Source organism: Scomber japonicus, chromosome 22 (assembly GCF_027409825.1).
Source record: "Scomber japonicus isolate fScoJap1 chromosome 22, fScoJap1.pri, whole genome shotgun sequence".
Classification (NCBI taxonomy): domain Eukaryota; kingdom Metazoa; phylum Chordata; class Actinopteri; order Scombriformes; family Scombridae; genus Scomber; species Scomber japonicus.
The window spans coordinates 17,108,756-17,129,769 of record NC_070599.1 but is presented as its reverse complement, the minus strand read 5'-3'; the positions used below and the strand labels follow the sequence as shown (position 1 = coordinate 17,129,769).

At 40.9% G+C, this 21,014-nt stretch overlaps 2 protein-coding genes across 2 annotated transcripts; one reads left to right on the top strand and one right to left on the bottom strand.

The window, feature by feature from the left end:
- Positions 1 to 1,261: 1,261 nt before the first annotated feature.
- Positions 1,262 to 9,022, bottom strand: ajuba (ajuba LIM protein). Its single transcript, XM_053343600.1, has 8 exons — positions 7,222 to 9,022; positions 4,449 to 4,550; positions 3,597 to 3,664; positions 3,412 to 3,474; positions 2,649 to 2,779; positions 2,220 to 2,271; positions 1,808 to 1,876; positions 1,262 to 1,637 (listed from the first exon to the last, which is right to left on the bottom strand). Exons 1-8 carry the CDS (start codon positions 8,822 to 8,824, stop codon positions 1,506 to 1,508), a joined length of 2,220 nt encoding a protein of 739 aa, XP_053199575.1. The 5' UTR covers positions 8,825 to 9,022; the 3' UTR covers positions 1,262 to 1,505.
- Positions 9,023 to 17,570: 8,548 nt separating this feature from the next.
- On the top strand, positions 17,571 to 19,618 carry mrpl52 (mitochondrial ribosomal protein L52). Its single transcript, XM_053343607.1, has 5 exons — positions 17,571 to 17,605; positions 17,910 to 17,979; positions 18,609 to 18,676; positions 19,121 to 19,185; positions 19,287 to 19,618. Exons 1-5 carry the CDS (start codon positions 17,572 to 17,574, stop codon positions 19,431 to 19,433), a joined length of 384 nt encoding a protein of 127 aa, XP_053199582.1. The 5' UTR covers position 17,571; the 3' UTR covers positions 19,434 to 19,618.
- Positions 19,619 to 21,014: the final 1,396 nt, after the last annotated feature.

The following is a 21,014-nucleotide window of genomic DNA, read 5'->3' as shown; positions in this document are numbered from 1 at the left end:
AGGATCAGTTTTAGTGTTTCAACTCTTCAGCACGAGGATTTTTTTTATACTAAATTTACAGATAATCTGTCAAAGTGAGGAAAAGTTTTTGCTTTTTTTTTGTTGTTGTTGTTGTCAACATTTTATGAATCATGTTTTTTTTTTTTTTTCATCCGTGGTGGGTTTGTTGTTTGTGTGAGTTATAACCTTCACCCCCCCCCCCCCCCCCCCTTCTCCCTCCTCTTCTTCTTCCACAAAGGATGCAACTGGTACTGAAGTCTCAACACTGAAGCCTAAAAAAAAAAAACAAAATAAAGAAGAAGAAAAAGAAAAGAGTGTTCGATACGAAGAGACACGAAGTTGCATGTTGTGGCGATGCGGGACACGTGCACATGCCCCGAGTTTGTCTTTCTTTTTTTTTTAAAGCGGATGAGAAAAAAGAAGGATGTGAAACTCTCATCCCGAGCTGGAGCGGAGGTTTATATTACGTAATAGATTCGGGAAGCTGTGACCCCCCCCCCTCTCCTCCTCCTCCTCCCTTCGCCCCTCCTCACCGGGTCTCCATCTGAGAAAACGCCTCCTCTTACCTGTCAATCATATAAATATATTTAAAGAGGAGGTATAAGAAAATTAAAAGTTTATCCTGTAATAGAGTAATAGTCACACTTTTTAATATTTTTAATTTTATGTTCTTAGTTGGTTTTGCTCTTCTTTTTTTTTTCTTCCTCCTGAGTGCTGAATGTACCGAGAATTTAAAAAATGAATAAATTTAAATTGGTTATCAGATTGTGTGCTTGGATGTTTTTTGCTCAAATCTCAAGAAGCCGATGTGGAAAAAAACTTGACAATTAAAAACTAAATAAATTACCCAGAAGTCAAATCTCTCAAAAAGAAGCTGATAATAAAAACCTTGACCTTTTTAACTGGTGAAGTATTTTAGACTATGGTGACTTTAAAAGAGCAAAAACTGAATAGTGAAGGCTTTAAATGTAAAGTCACACGTTGTCAAGAACACAAATGAAAATATTTATTACAGCATACAGAAATTACAGTAATGTTTTTCCCCAAAAAAAATTGTACAGATTCACGTTACAAATCTCTTACAGTAAAAGTCAAAAAAATTTAAGTGCAAAATGTTTGCTAGCAATAATAATATTTACAAAACAGTCGAGCGAGATCCCTTGTTCTTCTACAGCAAACAGTAGCCACATTAGGGGAGGGGTAAAAAGGGAGGGAGGAGGAGGGGGGATTAAAAAAAACAAAAAAAAAGCAGTAGTTTCTTTCCCGTTCCCTTATAACTAGAGTACAGTAATAGTACAAGAAGTACAGCAGGCAGTACATGTGACGAAGGAACTGAAGACAAAAAAAATAAATGAAAGTGAATCAGTGGAAATGTTTTAATATCAGCAGTCTGGAAGAGAGAGTGACAAAGCCAAAAAAAAAAAAAAAAAAGCACAAGATAATGACAGCGTTTAATAATTTTTTGGGGTGCTGGAGGTGGAGGTGGAGGTGGGGCAGGGGGTTGATCAGTGTGTGTTGTGAGGGGGAATGTTGTGTGTGGCGCACGCTCTGGTCATGTGACAGGAGTGGCAGAGGAGATGAGAGTCCAGGGGGAAGCACTGCGAGCCGGGCTTATCGGAGAGCTGCTTGCCACACTCCTGGAAAAAAAAAAAAAGGAAAAAGGAGACGCAGATAAGAGACAGGAATGCACACACACACACACACAAAAACAAAAAAAAAAAAGGAGGGGAATTGAGGTCAAGCTTTCAGAGCACTTTACAGAACGAGCTTGGACTTTAGGGGTGGGGATATATTTTTAGAAACTCACCTCGCAGTGGTAGCACTCGAAGTGATAGTCCTTGTTCATGGACACGACCCTGAGGATCTCCTCGCTGCCCTGAGACACAAAAACAAGAGACAAAGAGGAGGTCAGCGCTCAGCAGTCATATGGTCTGGCCCAATAATAGTCTGTTTTGATCCTTTTAGAGCAACTTTTTTTAGACGGGAGCGTGTGAATCACCAAAAAAATGCACGCTGAGTAAGCTGATTTTGACATCTTAACTGCCTGAAACTCAATAGAGAGGTTTTTAAACTTTTAACCATCTAGAAATATGTGTGTTTCTTCTTGTGTTGCTCTGGCTGGAAAATAGAAAAACGTCTTAATTGGGAAGGTAGTTCAGGAAGGTGGTTTTTATTTTGTCTTTAAGAAAAAAAAAGAAAAGATTAAACAAGACACTCACCTCAGTAGGTAAGATGGGTTGTAAACAGGCAGCGCACTTCGGGGCAAAAGTCCTGCAGAAAAACACACGAGAGAGAGAAAGTTTAATTTAGAAAAGTGCTAAGACGGTTGAGTAATGCCTCATGAACAGGAGGTGGGATGAGTAAGAGAAATACTTTGAACGTTACGCATGCAAAAAAACGAAATTCCCCTAACATTTCTGCTTCACGTAATCCTCGATTTAAAAACGGGATATCTTCCTATTTGACAGATGCTGTTAAATATACTACACAGAGACATGAGCAAAACTCTTTTTAAGCATCTAAACATGTCTAGGGGCTATATGAGTAAGTTTACTGCTCTACTTCTTCAAATGTTATATGTGTTGTTGCTTCGCTGGATAGTTCAGGGAGCGTCTGGACATTTCAGCGCTTGTGCTTGAAAGTCTCACTTGTTGTAGTCGGCGACGCAGTAGATGCTGCTGTGTTGGTCCACGGTGAAAGGCACCCCATCCAGAGCCTTGCCGCACACGACGCAGCGGAAACAGCCGGGGTGGTAGGAGTTCCCGAGAGCCTGCAGGATCTGAGACAGTGAAGAAAAACACTTTGAAACTTTTTTTTTCTATGTTGATTACTCCCACAGATATGCTCAGTTCTGATTGCCTGTACACCTTTTCCCCTCATTGTGCTCTTATTACATTATGTTAATTGTTTGATTGGACTGTTATAATATAAACTGCTTCTTATTATAATACACTAACTCTAGTTCATTTTCCTTCTTCCTACCTCTGCTACTGTAATAATTTGTAGCCCTAAAAGCATTTTTTTTGGCCCATTCAAATAAGGCCTGTGGATTTCAGGCACATTGTTAACTTTTCTATTTATATTATTGGTTATTACGTGCTTCAAATATGGTAAAACGTCTTAAGCCAATCACTGCAGAGTCTTATTTCTTTGTTTATCGAAAACATTCCAGTGAAGATCTGCCGTGGGAACCCGAGGAAGGGCCAACAAAAAGACGTCACTCAGTTTTCTCTATCCTTAAAGTGGGGTGAGAGGGGGGGGGCTTCTTGAAAGGCATTGCTGGAAAAATGTAATGCATTTTTAAGGAGGCGTATATTTCCTTTAAAGCTTACATAAGACCGAGTTTAGAGGTGTTTGCTTGCACACACAGACACACACACACATATATATACACACACACCCCCCTCTCACCTGTTCGAGAATAAGGTGGCCACACACATTGCACTTCTCAGCGGCAGCCTGGAATCCCGAAAACTGTAATTACAACAAGGGAGAATATCATTAGCCCGAAAATCAATCCCTCTGTGACTCCCACCCCCCCCCCCCCCCCAGCCAGCAAGACGGATGACAAAACACACCTTGACCTCATCTCTTACCATGTAATCCTCTTTACAGTACACAGAGCCGTTGACATTGTAGAAGTCCTTGTTTCTCAGGGTGCGTCCTGCGAGAGAAGAGAGAGAGGAGAGAGAGAGGAGAGAGAGAGGGAGAGAGACTCAGCATCATACAAGCCAGGGACGTTCTGATAGTTAACAGTGAGAAAAGGTGCAGATAGGAGAGCAGCTTTAAGCTCAGATACTTGTTGGGAAAGTATCTGCCTCTGCCTCTAGGCAGGGTTCCCACGGATCCTCAAAATGTCTTTGATTTAATTTTTTGATATTCAAGGTCTAAAAAATGTATTATGCCAGGAATTGTTGAAATTCAGGCATTAAATTTGATTTGAGTGCTGAAAAACTATAATGAAACTAATCATTAGTTGCAGTCTTGTATAAATAACTAACTACAAAATTAGCTCCATTTCAACCCACTACAACAGTAAAAACACCATATACACATTTCTTTTAGCCCGACTATTACTAATGTGACTCACAGTATACCACAAATAGAAATAAAATGCATCATTTTTTTAAGTGTTTGTACAGCAGATACATTTTTATATTTTCTTATCTGCAAATGTACAAATTTGATCTGTGTTTATTATAAAAAATCCAAAAATCAGCATTAAAACATGTCGTTGTATTCATCATATTCTATAAAATGTTTATTAATGACTGATGGGGAATTTATGAATGTGAATTGGTGTAGAGACTAATTATGAGTCATAATATGAACAGTATGTGAGGGTTAAAGGGGTATTAAAATATGTGTTCTTAAAAAATACCCGTGTTAGAGGGGTGTTAGAGGGGTGTAACAGGGGTGGAAAGGGGGGTGGTGGGGGGGGTACTCACCACAGGACACACAGGTGAAGCATCGAGTGTGATACAAGCTGTCCAGAGCCTGACAGGCATTATCCGCCCCGTACACACCTTTCCCACACTTCACACAGGTTCCTGCCGACACAATGGATGGAGGGGGGCAGGGGGGAGGGGGTGGGAACAACACAAACGAACAGTTAGTCAAAAGTAAATCGCTCGGCCGGCTCTTAGCACTTCGTTTACGACGCATTCCAAGAGGATGTGTCTGAAATCCAACTCCACGCAAAGTGTCAACACTTGTAAATCCTCTCGTTCGCACCACCTAGGGGATTTTCACACAGTTTAAAAAACCAAGTTACCCCATGCCAGCCTGTTTGCTCATCCACTCAAAAAGTGTCGGAGGCTCTGTTATTAAAGGGAAACTCCACCGGATCTGACTTTTTTTTTTTTTTTTGGCAGTCGTTCTTACAAAAAAAAAAAAGAAAAAAAACCCTCTTTCTTCTTCTGTGAGTGAGTGAAGACGTTCCTTTAAAAAATGTGACTTTAAACCCCTGCAGTCAGATCACACTACACTTAATCAAACGCTTAAATAAATATATTAAAATCATCCTTTGTGGCTTTCCTTTAAACATCATTATCTCCTAGCAGATCATTATTTCTTCTTCTCTCTTTTTAAGTCAACAGAACAAATGCTTAGTCGCCACTTTCTGCTCAAACAAAAGCAGCTTTTTTTCTTCTTCTTCGGTTTTAAAGGAACAGGAAGGTAAATAATCTGTATTTTTTTAGGTCAAGATTACCACGTTTTCCTGCTGAGTGACGTTCAAGAACAACTCCTGAGGGTTGAGTTAAATACAGTCAATCTTTACAGCTAACTAGTTTTCAGTGTGTTTTGCACCACTTAGAAGACACTCGACTACTTTAAATGTAAAGTGGAAAAGTGGCTCCAGTGTTCCTGTGATCTATTTAAAGGGTCTGCTTGTGTTTTTTTTTCTCTCTCTCTCTCTCTCTCTCTCTCTCTCTCTCTCTCTCTCTCTCTCTCTCTCCCTCCCTCTCTCTTTCTCTTCCCCCTCTCTTTTTTTTTCTAATGTGGCTGAGGGAGTGCCACACAAATCAAGAAGCCGCTTCCATTGCCGCCGCCGCCACCGCCACGGTTTTGGACAGTCCCTCCGATATTTAAGAACTGGCACGACTCACTCCGAAAGCCAAAAAACCAAAAAGCCAGAAACCAGAAGAAGGGGGCCGCGACTTAAACTTTTTTGGAAAGCTTAAAATATAATAATGACTGACGCTGCTGCATATGTAGAATAAAGCTGGGGAGTGATTGGTTTAAGTGACGGGGGGGACGGCATAAAGACAGGGACTCGCTTAAGGGTTTATAAGTAAGAGGACAAGATTCGAGATACAATATAAAACCTCGACTAAGTGCCACAAAAATTAAGTCTGGCTCACTTCCAACTAAAACATGTGGATCTGTTCTCTGTTTTTGAAGCTAAAACTAATTTTAGGACTCTTTTTTTAAACCGGTCGCACCAAAAGACAAACAAGAAAATCAATCTTTCATTAGTTCAGCTTAGGGCAAAACTTTTCATTTTTACTCTTTTTTTTCACCTAAAATTATGAAACAGCTTCTTGGCTCAGTATTAGATTTTAACATAGGTGTGTTACTCTGTGTGTGTGTGTGTGTGTGTGTGTGTGTGTGTGTGTGTGTGTGTCAGCTTGTAGCGTCTGTCTTCACGGCTTGGTGCTCTTCATTTCTTGTCCTAATGGCAGAGAGGAGTACAGTATTGTATGTCCCCTCCGGGCACACATACCTGAGCAGAGAAAACAGGCTACAGCACACCGCCCCTGCACACGCCAAGGCAGCATTAAAAAAAGACACACACACACACACACACACACACATACATGAGTCATACACACACACACACACAGAGCGTTACTGTGGCCTGAAGTCACTTGGGGAAACACACCCTGCCACAGAGCAACAATACACACACACACACACACACACACACACACACATATAAATCCAGCCACCATAACACACTCTATACACACACACACACACACACACACACACACAGAGCCCGAGCCCTAATCTTGTGTGTGACTCACGCTAATGGTCGGAGCTGTTTATACGCAACCATGTAATTTGTGTGTGAGTGTTACAGGCAGGATTTTGCAGTTAAATGGCCATGTAGATACGCTACATTAGCCCTCTGTCTGTGTGTGTGTGTGTGTGTGTGTGTGTGTGTGTGTGTGACATCTGCCTCAAACATCAGCTGACCTCACCTCCATGTTTTCTGATATAGATGTGATCTACAAGCAACTTTATACACACACACACACACACACACACACACACACACACACACACACATCTGTAACATTAATTATGTGTGTTAATGATGGTGTATCTTTTCAGGAGTATCCGACTCCCTTATTTTCTTTCTTTCTTTCTTTCTCCAAATCTACTTGTCTGGATCAGTCTCTCTCTCTCTCTCCTCCTTTCCTCCTTGTGTGCTCCAGCCCTGCATGTCTCTGCAGGTTCCTAGGCACCAACCATCCATCCATCCATCCCACTCTTTCAACTATTAATCTGTCCATCCATCCTTCGCATCCATCCATCCACACCACCCTTTCATTTAGAGGAGAGAAACCTGTGATCTGACACCAGGCAGCAGCGAGGAGGACAATAATCAGGCAGATGTTGCTGCTCTGTTATGAAAACATCTGTCTAAACTATTGTTATAAAAAGAGAGAGAGAGAGAAAAAAAAAGAAAATAAAGGACTTTTGTGGTCTCACCAAAGAACTCCTGCCGGTTCTCTCCCGTCTCTCTTCCAGCGCCGACTCCCGGGCTCTCCTGAGTTTTGCTCGGCCCCCCAGCGGTGGAAGGCCCCAGCGCCGTGGAGCCCGATTTGGCCAGAGCCGTCAGCGCCATGGAGTGCTCCTTCAGCATCAGACCCTCCAGGAGCCCGTCCCCCTCCAGCGCCGCGTCCCTCAGGAGGAGTCGGGTCAGCTCCTCCTGGTACCGGGTCCCGGGCAGGTCTGAGTAGCTGGCCCTCTCTCCCCCCATCACGCCTCCCTCTTTGCCTCTTCCACCTGCCCGCTGCTCCTCCCACCACTCCGGACCAGCCTGGTAGCAAGCCGCCGCCGGACTCCCTACAGCAGGGGGGTACGAGTGTCGGCTGTCGTGGGCAGGAGGACGCATCCCCCCGTCCAAGTACTGAGTCCAGGCCTCCACAGGTGTCACCCCGGGCCTTCCTGGAGCGCCGTACCCAGCTGCGGACCCCCCTGTCTGCATGGAGGGGGACTGCTGCTGTGGAGGAAGACCCCCGGAGGCGGAGTAGCGGGAGTCGTAGCCCAGGCTGATGCCGCTGGTCCGGTTGCTGCTGCAGCGGCTGCCCATAGGACTCCCCCCTCCGCCCCCGCTGGCCGTGCTGGAGGCGAAGCTGGACCTGGGGCTGACCAGGACCGACTCCTGGAGGCTGAAAGACGAGCATGGGCTCAGAGTTGGTCCAGGGGGATAAAAGAAGCCTCCTCCTCCTCCTCCTACCCCTCCGCCCGTCACATCAGATGGACGGTGCGGTGGGTGAGAGAGGGACGCCGGCCTCGGGCTCTCCCACAGTTCGCTGCCCGTGCTGAGGCGCTTGTAGAACAGAGCCTCCTGGAGAGAGAGACGCTTGTGCCTCTCCGGCTCTGACAGGTAGCCGGTCTCCGCCAGGCCGCCGGCCCGGGGAGCCGAGCCATAGCCGGCGGCGGCTGGGTACGGCGGGGGGACTGAGAGTGGCGGCGGCTGGGAGAGGAGCTGCTGTCTTCTCACCAGCTGCTGGAGCTCCAATGAGTAGCGCCGCTGATTCAGAGACGCCTTGGAGCCAAACGCCCCCAGAGCATCACACTCTGGACCCAAACCGGACTCACGCCTCAGGTGGGAATCCACGCCCTCGCCAAGGTAACAGGAGGCACGCTGCTGAGGGGAGCGGCGCCTCAACGGTGCCAAGGTGGAAGGATGAAGTTGTTGCTCTCCATCTGATGGTATCACGCCACCCGTGGAGGAAGTCTGTGGTGAGGTAAGGAGCTGTGAAGGGGGCATTCCCATTCCTCCACCACCTCCTCCTCCTCCTCCTCCTCCTCCACCTCCTCCTCTTCCACTCGCTGGAACACATGCATCGCTTGTGGTTGCAGAGGCAAGCGAGAACTGGCCGGGTCTGGAGGGCGAGGCAGCTGCAGAGCTGGGGGCTGGTGCCAGACTGCTGCCCCCACCGCTGCCTCCGGAGATGCCAGCGTTGGCGTTGCTGTTATTGGAGTTGTTGGCCGTGTCGTGCTTCTTCTTGGAGCTGTTGAATTTCACACTGCCCGAGTCTGTTAGCTTTAACTTTTCTAATAACTTGCTTATCGGCCTGTCCATGATTAAACTCTACTCGTGTCTTTTTTAAACAAAACGTCTAATCAAAGTCTTTCTGATCTGTTCTGATACCCCCCCCCCCCTTTAACGTTACAGATGAGTGCGCTCAAATACAGTGTGTGTAGATATACAGCAGAACAAAGATGCTCAAGTAAATCTACAGTTTTCTTTACGGCAGCTTTTAAATCCTACAAAAGATATTAAAAACTGACCTTGAAAGTAGCTCAAAGCTTTCTTTAAAAAAAAAAAAAGGACCACTTATATATTTATATATATATACACATACAATAAATACAAAAAAAACAGATAAATAAAGACCTTTAAGACATTTCAGGGTGGTTACATGACTTAAGTCCTCTGAGTCATCTGGTTTGCCTTCATGTGGAAAATCCACAGGCACAGGTAGGCTGTGGTGAGGAAGAATCCATCGAGATTATTAGACAATTACTAATAGTTCAAGTCAGCCCAGCCAGGAAAGTGGAGACGCATACATCCAGGACACTTCTGCGGTGACCTATGGTCGTGGAGGGCCTCCTTTGTGGACCCTCATGTGGCTCCACATCTGCATCTTCTCTTGTTAGTTTAAGTGTCTGAAATGTGCTTCAAAAAAACAAAAAAAAAAGTTGATATCTTGGGTTATCCAGTGCGTATCCTTTGTTGTTGTTGTTTTTTAAATTAATAGCTTTTTTTTGTCCAGCAGGATGCGGGTTATATATGTTTATATCTATATCGTTACTTCATGTAGGTCCAGTGTAGACAAGAAAATAAATCCTTTTGAGCTCTGATAGTCGACTCACCCGACTTCTGCCATTCATCTCAGGACGAAACGTGCTCGGTGAGGAGGAGAAGAAAAAAAAAAGACTTAAAATAACAATGTTTAACTTAATTAAAGCCACAGAAAACACACATATACACACACACACTGCAGTCTCTACACTCCTCCGTCCGCCTGTGCTCGGCTGCTTTTATCATTCCCGTTTTCTCTCTCTCTCTCTTTCTCTCTCTCTCTCTCTCTCTCTCTCTGTGTCTGTCCGGGACTCGGTGAAACTTAGTAGCGGAGAAGTTTTAGGAGACAGAGAGGAGGAAATCCTGGAAACCTGCGCTCCGTTGCAGACCCGGTGCTGCACTAAACGAGTCGCTCCAGATAAATAAAATCCCTCCCCGTGTGCACTGCACGGTCGACAACTTTGTTTCTTTCTTTCTTCCCCCTAAATAATTACTTACCTCCCCCCTCTCCTCTCTTTTTTTTCTTTTTTACAAGTGTCAAGGCAGCGAGCACGGAGAAAGAAACATCCGGTTGCAGCTTTTCATAACGCATAGCTGCCAACTAGTAGTCAGTTAAAATCCTAGGACGATGAAGGCAAGACCCGCCCTATTCTGCCTCTGATTGGCTCGTTCTTAGTTAGGATCAGAAATAAGGGCGTGTTATTGGGTAAGACTATTAGGATAAGCCAATAGCAGGCAGAGTAAGGCGGGTCATTACTTCACTATCCTAGGATAAAACCAATATATCACCAACCATATTACTACTTTATTATCAACATAAATCTGCCTTAATTTCAACTTTTACGAAGTTTATACTTTTTAATATTCTGTTTGCATTGTTAGAAAGGAGATAATTCAACTTTATGTTTATTACTGAGGTCGTAGTTATTATATTGAAAGGTATTTCTTCATATTTTGACAACCTCATAGGCTACATGTATGCTAAAGGAGTGGACAAATAAAGAAAGGAAAAACTATGCAACTCGTACAGTTTAGTCACACTGAAAAATCCCCTAGGAAATCCACAAATGGTGTCCACATCTTCCAAAAACTTACTGGATTTCCCCTTTAGAGTAAATGTTAGTTTTTCCACAGATAACAAGCTTCAAAAGTGCCTGTAATTGATTGAAGGTGTATTTTTTCCAGCACACATCAATTGTATGTTTGGACATGAAGATAACAAAAACAAACCATCTTTTTTCTTCCTGTATTTATAGTCTAGCCCCTCCAGTCAAAAATGTGTTCTTCTCACAGTCGGATGTGGAAAGTTTCTCTTCACTCAAAGAAAATCTGGTTTTAAGGAGCTGGCCCACAAGCAGGATTTGTGACATCTCAAATTATTTGGAAGGAAGTCAATTGTCATCCAGTATTCAATTTATACACATGTGATGTGGAAACTTGTAGCCTCTAAGTGCACAAACACTGAGAATGGACTTTATTGCATCCAGCAGTTAGGGTACTCAAATTATATTTAATTACATATTCATATATTGTGGATTGTACTATGTGGGGGAAGGAGGAAATGTAATTTAAAGGATTTTAACAAGATAATTTAACATTTTTTGTGAAAAAACACATTTGACACAAATTATTCAAAGTAGATTATTCAATACACATCTTAAAACATGTCTGAGGCTGGTTTTTAAGTTACATACTGTAGGGAATATTCAAAGTTCTCATATAACACTTTATTCTTGCTAAATGATCCGTTTTCTAAGTTAATTGAACACCTTTTTGAAAGCGGTCGTTTTTTCCCCTTTTATTTTGAAGGTGGAAACACTTGACAACCGTTGCTACACGCCTGTGTACGTCTAGCTTGACGCTCCCTCCGCTCCTTTATCAGCCAGCAGGCCGGAACACCTTTCCTGCAGCCATGGCTGTGTCGTCATTCATACGCAAAAACTCCCTCCTCGGTGGATGTGCCCACTCAGCCAAGAAGAGCAGCCTTGTAGAAAGTTAAACGCACCCCTAAATAACGTAAAAGTGTCTCCACAGACTTTTTGCAGGTTTAAATGAACACTTCAGCCTACGTGTGTAGTGCTCAGGCAGTATTTTTGGGTCAAAATGTGGGGATGTGTGTCCACTTTAGTGCAATTTACCCTCTTTAAGTGACCGTTATGACACATTATGACCTTTTAAAAGATGTATTTGAATTTTATGAGATTACTGCTATAACAAAGTTGGCACAAACATATCAGGACTGTAAGATAACTTTACTCCACTTTACCTCCATATCTCATTCAAATTCATACAGTGTATATTGTGTCTTTGTCAGTCCTGCACACACACACACACACACACACACAGAGAGAGAGAGACACACATTTAGGCTCCAATTCATATTTATATCTACACTGGTATTTATTTTGCTTTATGTGCATGCAAGTAGTCTTTATACTTTTATTCATATTCTGTTTTTGTTTTTTTTGCACACGTCATTTTTAATCATGTCAATATAAAAGCACATAGTCCATCCCCACTGTACAGCTTCTTTGTAAATGACCGTCCCTCCATTTCTCACAGTTATGTTTGTTTAATACTCATGTTTATTTTTTTTGTGTTGACATCTGGATTACATTGAACTCCTTGTACTTCCTACTTAGTGAATAAATCTGATTTTGATACTTATGACTGGATCCATGCCCAGAAATAAGTTTTAAAAAAGAATTTACACACTGTTCTTGGCGTCTGGTTGATGTGATCTGCACTGGATGAACAACACTTGAACTCAAAACTATAATATTTCTAAAATCTTATCTGCATCCTTGTAATTATTATATATATTTGTCACATCTTTTCTGTTTGTACTCCAACTGTATCTATTTATCAGTCTATTTTTGAGTCATTTGTCTTAACATGTAATTATTTTATACTGTATGTGTTTCTGTACATGAACCAGAGACAACATGTTTCCTTTAGCCCTTTGAGTTAAAGGAACACTACATATAATTTGGTGGTAGCAGTGGAGAGCAGGGTCAGTGAGGACACCAAGGTAATGTCCTCAACATTGTTTCTAGGAGGAACTTGAACAAGTTGAGGAGTTTATGTTCCACAGTTTCACACAAATTACACATGATGGGTATTTAAAGAATGATATTTGACTCTCTATTTCACTACTGAATTCATTTATGTTTTACTATGCACAATGGGAGTCTTTAAAGTGGGACCTTAAAGACCCTGCACTCCCACACACACCTGCTAAATCCACACAAGGCGGAAGGTGGGAGCAGGAGATTTTAATCACACACAATCTGTTCACACCCGCAGAGCCCCCAAAAAACAGGTCTTATCAGTCAGGTCTTATCAGCTGAAATTAAAATCACTTGTGTACGTTTACCATGGGTGTGCAGGGCCTTTAAGTCAACACCTGCATTATTATCTGATCTTGAGGGCCCATCTTTTAGAAAAGCCCTGTCCTGTAATCTTCTCTTGAGGACTTTATTTAATATGTCAGTAGTTATTGTCTTTATGCTGCATTTTAAAAAACAAACAAAAAACCCCAAACTACATACACAATGCACATAGAGCAGGAGAAGTGTGTGTGTGTGTGGGGGGGTCAATCAGGGTCCACAACTCTTTTTCTGCCCCAGGGGCCCCTCAGTAGTTTAATCCAGCCTTGATTCTGATTCTGCATTTGGTAAGCTAACCATTATGTTAATGTTTATTATGACTGAGCATACAGATGTAGTCATGTGGCTGAGGTTTGGCTTAAACGGTGAAGTGACCACCGAGCCAAACCACCAATATAAACAATTCTCTTCTCACAAAAGCCCTTATTTAGTCTTTGTTTTCCTCATATGACTACAACCCCCAAATCATTACCAAACCTGCTGCTTCTGCCATAATGTTTGAAGTTGTGGAATAGCCTTAAATAGCTTAGAGTGGTGAAAATTGTGGAATTTACTCCATTATTCCAATTTTTGCATCCTTTCTGATACATTCTCAAGAAAATATCAACTCCACTGAATTTATTTGACAGCTATAGAGATATTGTGAAGAAATAAAATTAAAAAAACTGGACACATGAATGCATTGATAATAATACAATGATCAGAATCCCCTTTATTGGCCTGGTGGGTTGACACATACAAGGAATTTACTATAATTTTATCTTCAAGAACATTGCACCTTACTATGTAAATCCCAGGAACCTTGCACATATGTATGTAATCTCAGGAACTTCTGCATATTGCACATTTATATAGATTAGTAGATAGTTTACTGTATGTATCGTTTTATTGTATGTATTTTATCACTATCACCCTTACACTGCCACTTTTCCCACTCTACTGCTGTGTCAATTTGAATTTCTCCCAAAGGAGATCAATAAAGATACATTTTATCTAATCTCACTATATGGTACAGTGATGATTTAGTAGTCTATTGCAGTGTTATTTCACAGATGAACACAGGTCTGTAGGATATATTATATTATATTATTGATATATAGCCTTATTCTATTATATATCTATAGCCTACTACATCTACACTCTAGTATATTATATATCTATAGCCTACTACATCTACAACCTGCTTAAGTGCAATTTTCTGATAATACCATATATTTTTTTTTAAAGTTTTACTAGTGTAAAAGCAATATGCAGTGCCTTTACTCAGCCTTTTTTTATATAGTCTTATTCTAATATATATCTACACTCTAGTATAGCTTCTTCTACTTAATAAGTGACTTCCTCCAACCTGCTTAGGTGCAATTTTCTGATAATACCATTTTTACTAGTGTAAAAGTATATATGCAGAGCTTTTACTCACAGTATAGGCCTAATTCTAATATATATCTAGATCTATACTGCAATATAGCTTCTTCTATTTTAATAAATGACTTCCTCCAACACAGTTTTAATAGTAGTTATTCTGTATTGCGGTGAAATGGTGTATAAAAAAAACTGCGTTGTTGTTGTTGTTTAGACGACGGCACTAGTCTATTGTACCACCAGCCTGTGGAATGCGCGGAGGGACACGGCGTCGTGAGGCGGCGGGTGGATTTTTTCGGCGTGTCTGAGTTCTCCAAGGACGATGCAGAGTAAACATCCCGCTACTATTTCAGGACTGGCCGGCGTGAGTCAGTGCTGATTCCGGCCGTCTGTGTCACTTAACGGACTCACTTACAACACACAACGAGCCTTGATAATGTGCAGCCCTGTCCTGTTTGGATAGGCTTTGTCGGCTTTCTATCTACCTGCCCTGGAGCCCCCTTCCTCCTCCTCCTCCCCCCTCCTCCTCCTCCTCCCCCTCTTCCACATGGAGCCTTTCATGGCCCCTGCGGTTCACCGGAGTCCCCGCAGCAGCCTTTGCAGACTCTGCAGGCGTTTACCTCACTGGCTGCGAGTGGGAACTTGTCTGAAAAGCTAACAGAGAAATTCTTCTGGGCTTAGTGTTGGAGCTGTTCATACAAAAACAGTACTTTGAAGAGCTGCGAGAGCTCTGTGTGTGCATTGCTCTTCCAGCTAAATACAGTCATACTGATAATCATTACACATATAGAGGCCTAGACTCATGATTGTACCTGGGACTACAGGTACAATCATCTTTATGATTGAGGAGGGTAAGAAAAAAACATATTTCTGTTACACGTAGCCTAATTGTTTTCTTCAAAGCTTGTATTGGATTTTTAGAGGCCTCCAGACCTTTAAAAAACATTTCAACTTCAGAATAAAACCACCTTTGTTGGTCAATTGCTTTAATTTTCACATTAAACGCTGTAACCTATGACAACAGGTCACAAGTGTATAGGTGTTACATTGTTTTAAGGCGATGAAAATGTTGATTATGTCTGCATGATACTTTCCTGCCTGAGGATACACATGTGCTGCTCAGCCTTTTATGCTAATAAACTCCAAGTCTCCGAGCCCGAGCTGAAACACGACCCTGATGACATCACTGTGACGTCAGCAGAGGTTATTTTCTCAGACTTGTCAAAGCTCCTCCAGAGTCTCAGGAGACATTATATGGCTGTTCACATGAGCTGAAAAGTTCACATCATAACTAATAAACTGTCTGTGATCTATAAATTAAGTGGCATGATTTATAATTAACCCCTTATTAGCTTGTTTCCTTTCCACAATAGCCTAATTGTAGGTAATCAGCCCTTTTCGATGACACATCCTCCCTCAAATAACAGGTTTCCTTCAAACAGGACTGAAAGCAAGACAAGACAATTTTCTTTTCTTTTTTTTTTTTTTTTTTTAAATTCAGACTTATTAAATACACAGCTCATGGGGAGGTCCATAACACAGTAAAATACAACATTAACAAACATTTGGTATGAGCTGCAGATTCTTGGCATCCTCATACTGTCATTATAAACCACCGTGGGTCTTCATGTGCTGCCTTCACTGTAGCAACGCCACAGATGGGCAGTTAGAAAGTGGAGTACAAAGTTTTACAGATTTTAAAATTTACGAGCTAACATCTTTGCTTGTGCGTACAACTTACGACACTATCTGTAAATATCCTTATCAACTGACAGATTATTGTTTAGGTAATGGCATAAGCATTTAGCCTCATTAAACAATTTGAGGGCAAGGCCAGAACGGAATAAATCAGGAAATGCTCATTTTCTTCCCTGCCTCTGACAATGATAATGTTACTTTTATTTGCATTATGATGTTGAAATCTACCATATTGTGAATCACCAAATCATCTGCACATAAGATGGCTAATGAGAGAATTACCCATCCATTTAACTAGACTGACAGTTCATCCATATAGATGTTAAAAAGGAATGGAGACAAAATACCACCCTGTAAAACTCATTAAGAATAGAGTAGAGATTCCCTAATTCTATGTTATTACACATTATAATTTTAAGTATAACACATTTCATAACTCAGTGTGTTGCAAACAGCAAAAGTAACACAGACATAGAATAAAATACCAAAAAAGCAGCAACAACAAACTGAGAGGAAAAGGAAAAACTTTGCATGAAGAATTTAAGAGAGCATAACATCAGATGCTTTGATTGTTATAGGAAAAGCACGGGTGACTGCAAACCAGCATACACAAAAACTGGAGCACCTATGGACTACTGCAATAATTAATGTTATGATTTACACCTGTGCCTTTCCTGCTACAACATGTCAAAATTTCTCCTTGTAATTCATTCAGAAATAGGCACTCTAAACTACAATAATGAAAGTTTTAAGAGACCCTTGCTGTGAATTTGCATGGTGTGGCTCACGTACTACAATGCAAATCATGTCTACTTTACATTATACAGTAGGTAATCATCAGAGTAGGTAATCATCAGAGCTAAAACTTGTAAACACAGTTGTATTGTCTTTTAAAACTGGCTTTACCACACGATACGTTTACAAGGCAAATAATTGCAATAAAGCAAATTACTGATAAGAAATTCACGGTGAACCTGCAAAAGAATACACATTTTAAAGAGGTTTTGATGATTATGCATGTTCACTCTATGCAATTTATCTGTACTATCATTATTTGTTTGGTTTCCAACAGACTCTTAATAGTGTATTGATTTTTTTATTATATTTTAACCTATAGGCTATTGGCTGTACAGCTATTTAAAAAAAATGTTTGTTTAGTAAATGGAAACAGGTTTGAATGACCAAATAGCCTACAGATCCAGATTCCAGATAAGAAAAACAAAAAGTTATTCTCACTTTCATAATTTTATTTTCTTTATTTAGGTTATGTTTTATTAAATGGAAACAAAAAAGGTTTGAATGACCAAATAAAGAGATTAAACTACTTTAATAAGAGGAATATTGAGCAAAATCAGTGTCAGAAGAATCCAGATAAGAAAAATAACAACTTATTGTCACGTTCAAAGCTTTATTTTCCTCATTTTTGAGTCTTAAAATCCGCTTTTCATTCACAAAAATATTAAACCCTAACCCTGACAACAGTGTCCCTGGCAACAGGGTCCCTGGCAACCGTAACCCTGACTACGGTGCGTCTTTAGCTCCACCTGCTGGTCAACACCGAGCTGTGCAGGCAACATGGCGGCCACCATCAGGACATTGTGCTGCTCAGGTGAGACAGAGGTTATTTACTAAAAGTGTTGAGTTTTTTAACCAGTTAACGCTTGAAAGTTGAGTTTCATCTCTTTAAATATCTGTTTGTACCAGCCGCTGCTTTTTATACACATGTCTCAATGAATAACCGACATAAAGCGACATAAATATAGCAGTGCTAACGCTAAAGCTAACAGCTCTGTCAGATGTAAACGAATGACGGTGTCTCATAAGATCATAAAGCAGCTATTTAAATGATTCCTATTTAGTGGTGATACGTGTCTAGAGGCTGAATGTTTCTCTATTTGATGTTTTTTTCCCAGTGTTGAGACATTCAAACAGGCAGCTCAGCACAACATGCCGAGTTCAAGCAGGAGAGAAATGGAGGAAAGAGTAAGTTTGTAGTTCTTCTGCTGTCACGACAAAGTTAATGTACAATATATTTCACAGCCTACTAAAAATACTGCAGATCTTTAGTCACTTCCTGAAGAAGAAAGTGTCAAAGAATCTAGTGTTAAGGCCTTAATTTCAAGCTGCAATGATTAGTCGATTAATTGGCAACTATATCATCAAGAAATATCATCTGCTGTAAGGATTGCTGCTTTTCTTTGTCATATATGTAGGGCTGCAACTAACCATTATTTTCATTGTTGATTACCATAAAATATCAGAAAATGGTGCAAAATGTTGATTATTGTTTTCCCGAAGCCCAGAAAGATGTACTCAAATGTCTTGATTTGTCCACAAGTCAAAAATATTCAGTTTACTATCATATAAAACTAAAATATTAACATTTCAGAAGCTGGAACAAGGTCATTTTTACACCTTAAATAACATATTGAAGTGTGATTGATGGTGATATTTGAAGTAGATGATGTCACTGTTGTGCATTGAACAGTGAAGTACATTGACGCTTTAACAGTATCTTGTATAAAGTGTTATTTCTTTGTTATAGTTAAATTTAAAATGTCACTGAAACAGTTATTATAATTATTTTCTAACTTGTGTGTGTATGCTTGCAGACATGGACTCGCCCGAAGCGGCACAGAATACGGACCTCTGACAGATCTACCTGACTGGTCTTTTGCAGGTATTATTTATTCTTTTTTTTTTTTTTTTTTTTTTGTAGAATTGAAGAAATTTGAGCAAGGAGATATAATAGAGTTTTTTGGTGAATTTGGCACACTTAGAATATGATGTTTTAAATCCCCCCTGCTCTTACTGGCAGGGGGAACAAACCCAAGAATACTCTGTGTAACTACAAACACTTCATTGCAAGTTTAAATTTAAGGCTTGCTGAATAATTTGTAGTAGCACAGGAATTATTTCTGTGGTTACTTGTCGAGTCTGAGCAAATGATCCTGCTTTGTCTAAAAGTTTCTAACATTTTTATATTTATGAATTTAACACATGAAGCCCAGCATCACATTTTATTTGAATGTACTAAAAGTGACATACTTTACTACATTTTGTGATACAGCTCATCATCACATCAGTTTGTATTTGTGTTAATTTTTGTCCAATTTGATCTCAGATGGCCGACCAGCACCTCCATTGAAGGGAATGCTGAGAAGAAAGCAAGAGAGGGAAGTTTTAGCAGTGAGTATCAAACTTTTACCTTTTTAAACACATTCTTCTATTCACTCTGTTTGTGTTTTGCTCCACACCTGTGCCTCTAACCTCCACAATTTCTGTCACAGAGGCGCATTGTGATGCTGAGCTCTGAGGTGGACCGAGGGATGGAGACGTGGAGAGAGAAACAGGAGGAAGTCAAACGGGCAGAGGAGCACAAAAAATCTCTTTTACTGAAACCTAAAGGGAAGCTTTTAAGGAAGAAAAATCCTTAAAGTTAGAAACAGCTCATCATCATAATGATATAGTTATTCTTAACGGTATGTTGATATATGTCGGTTAAATATTTATAAGGTCTCATGATGTCTTCTTCTGCCTTATAGTTTGTGTTTTTCTGTCTTCATGAACTTGTGTTGCAGTCGCTGATTGTTTTCATGCAATAAATGATTTATACTTTCAACTTCAAGCCGGCTGTAGAAACATTTGTAGATTAAAAAGACTTTTAAAGATAATTTTTATAGATATAACACTCAGTTAATGTCTCTCTACTTCCACTAGAATGCAGCATTTCTCTAGTAAACTGCAACGTGAAGGCTCGCCATTTTGTCTGGTGCTGTTGGACTCAGAGAGGAGTTTTGTTGAGCAGGAAGGGAGGAGCTGGAAAACAAAGTAGCACTGATTCAAGACCTTAATGTGTGTGTATGTGTGTGTGAGAAAGAGAGAGAGAGAGAGGGAGAAGGAGAGTGAGTGAGGGGTTCACACCTTGGCATGCTGTAACTCTGTGTTATTACTCGAAATACATGACGAATGTTTGAGTCAAGACCACCTCAGTGAAGTAAGTGAGGTTAAAGTTGGAGACTCGGAAGCTGAAAAAACATCCAATTCTTAGAAATTCACACAATTTAAGCAACAAGTTAGAAACCAAACTGTTCCTAGGTAAAAAAATAAAGCACAGATACAATCATAGATGATGTTTTTCTTGTAATATTTAGTCTCATAACAAGCTCTGTGTTACTCATTAAGTTCTCAATTTTTAGTGGGGCATCTGTACCAACAAAGAGTAAGAGCCGGAGTTAGGAGTGAGCCGTCCTGCAGCCTACTGTCTGGAAAGATGATTAGAAGGCTGTAGCCAAGTTGGCAGACCGTCTCATCCCACAGAAAGTGATATTTTTCTCTGGTATCAGCTCAAACTGTACGCCGGATAAATCTCAATCAAGCTGCAGAAACACTTGTCCTCTACGTCATTTAATATGAAAAACTTAACACATGAATAAGCAGTACAAAAAAAAAAGAGAAGAAATTAAAATATCTTGAAGTGGGAAACATGAGATTATGGCTTTAGTTTTATTGGAGGGGGCTCTTGTAGGGATTTAGGTTGTTTAGTAGCGTACAGACCAGCTGTGCCTTTGTCAATTCAGCACTTATTAAGTGTGACTTTGACTTATAAACAGACTATTTACAAAATGAGGTAAGCCTCTCCTCCCTTTTCGCCCTCACTCTTCTCTTTCTTTCTGCTCCCTTCATCCTCAACTTTTCTCTCTCTCTCTACTTCTCTCCTTCTCTCTCTCTCACTGCCCGGGTCTTGTTGCAGACTTCAGCAAAGCCTCACTGTAATTAGGGCTGCTAGCCGCTGAGTTGCAGATTCTTTTGCTGTGGAGATTCGACTCCCCCCCCCTCCTCCTCCTCCTCCCCCTCTTCTTCTTCTCCTCCTCTTCTTCTTCTCCACCTCCCCTCTTCTTCCATTCCTTGTCTTCAACTTTTTTCATACAGTTGACCAAAAGGAACTGACTGTTTGTTGAGTTACGAATGTGTGGGAGGACGTTGAACAGACCACAGAAGGGGTGTAAAGTACCACA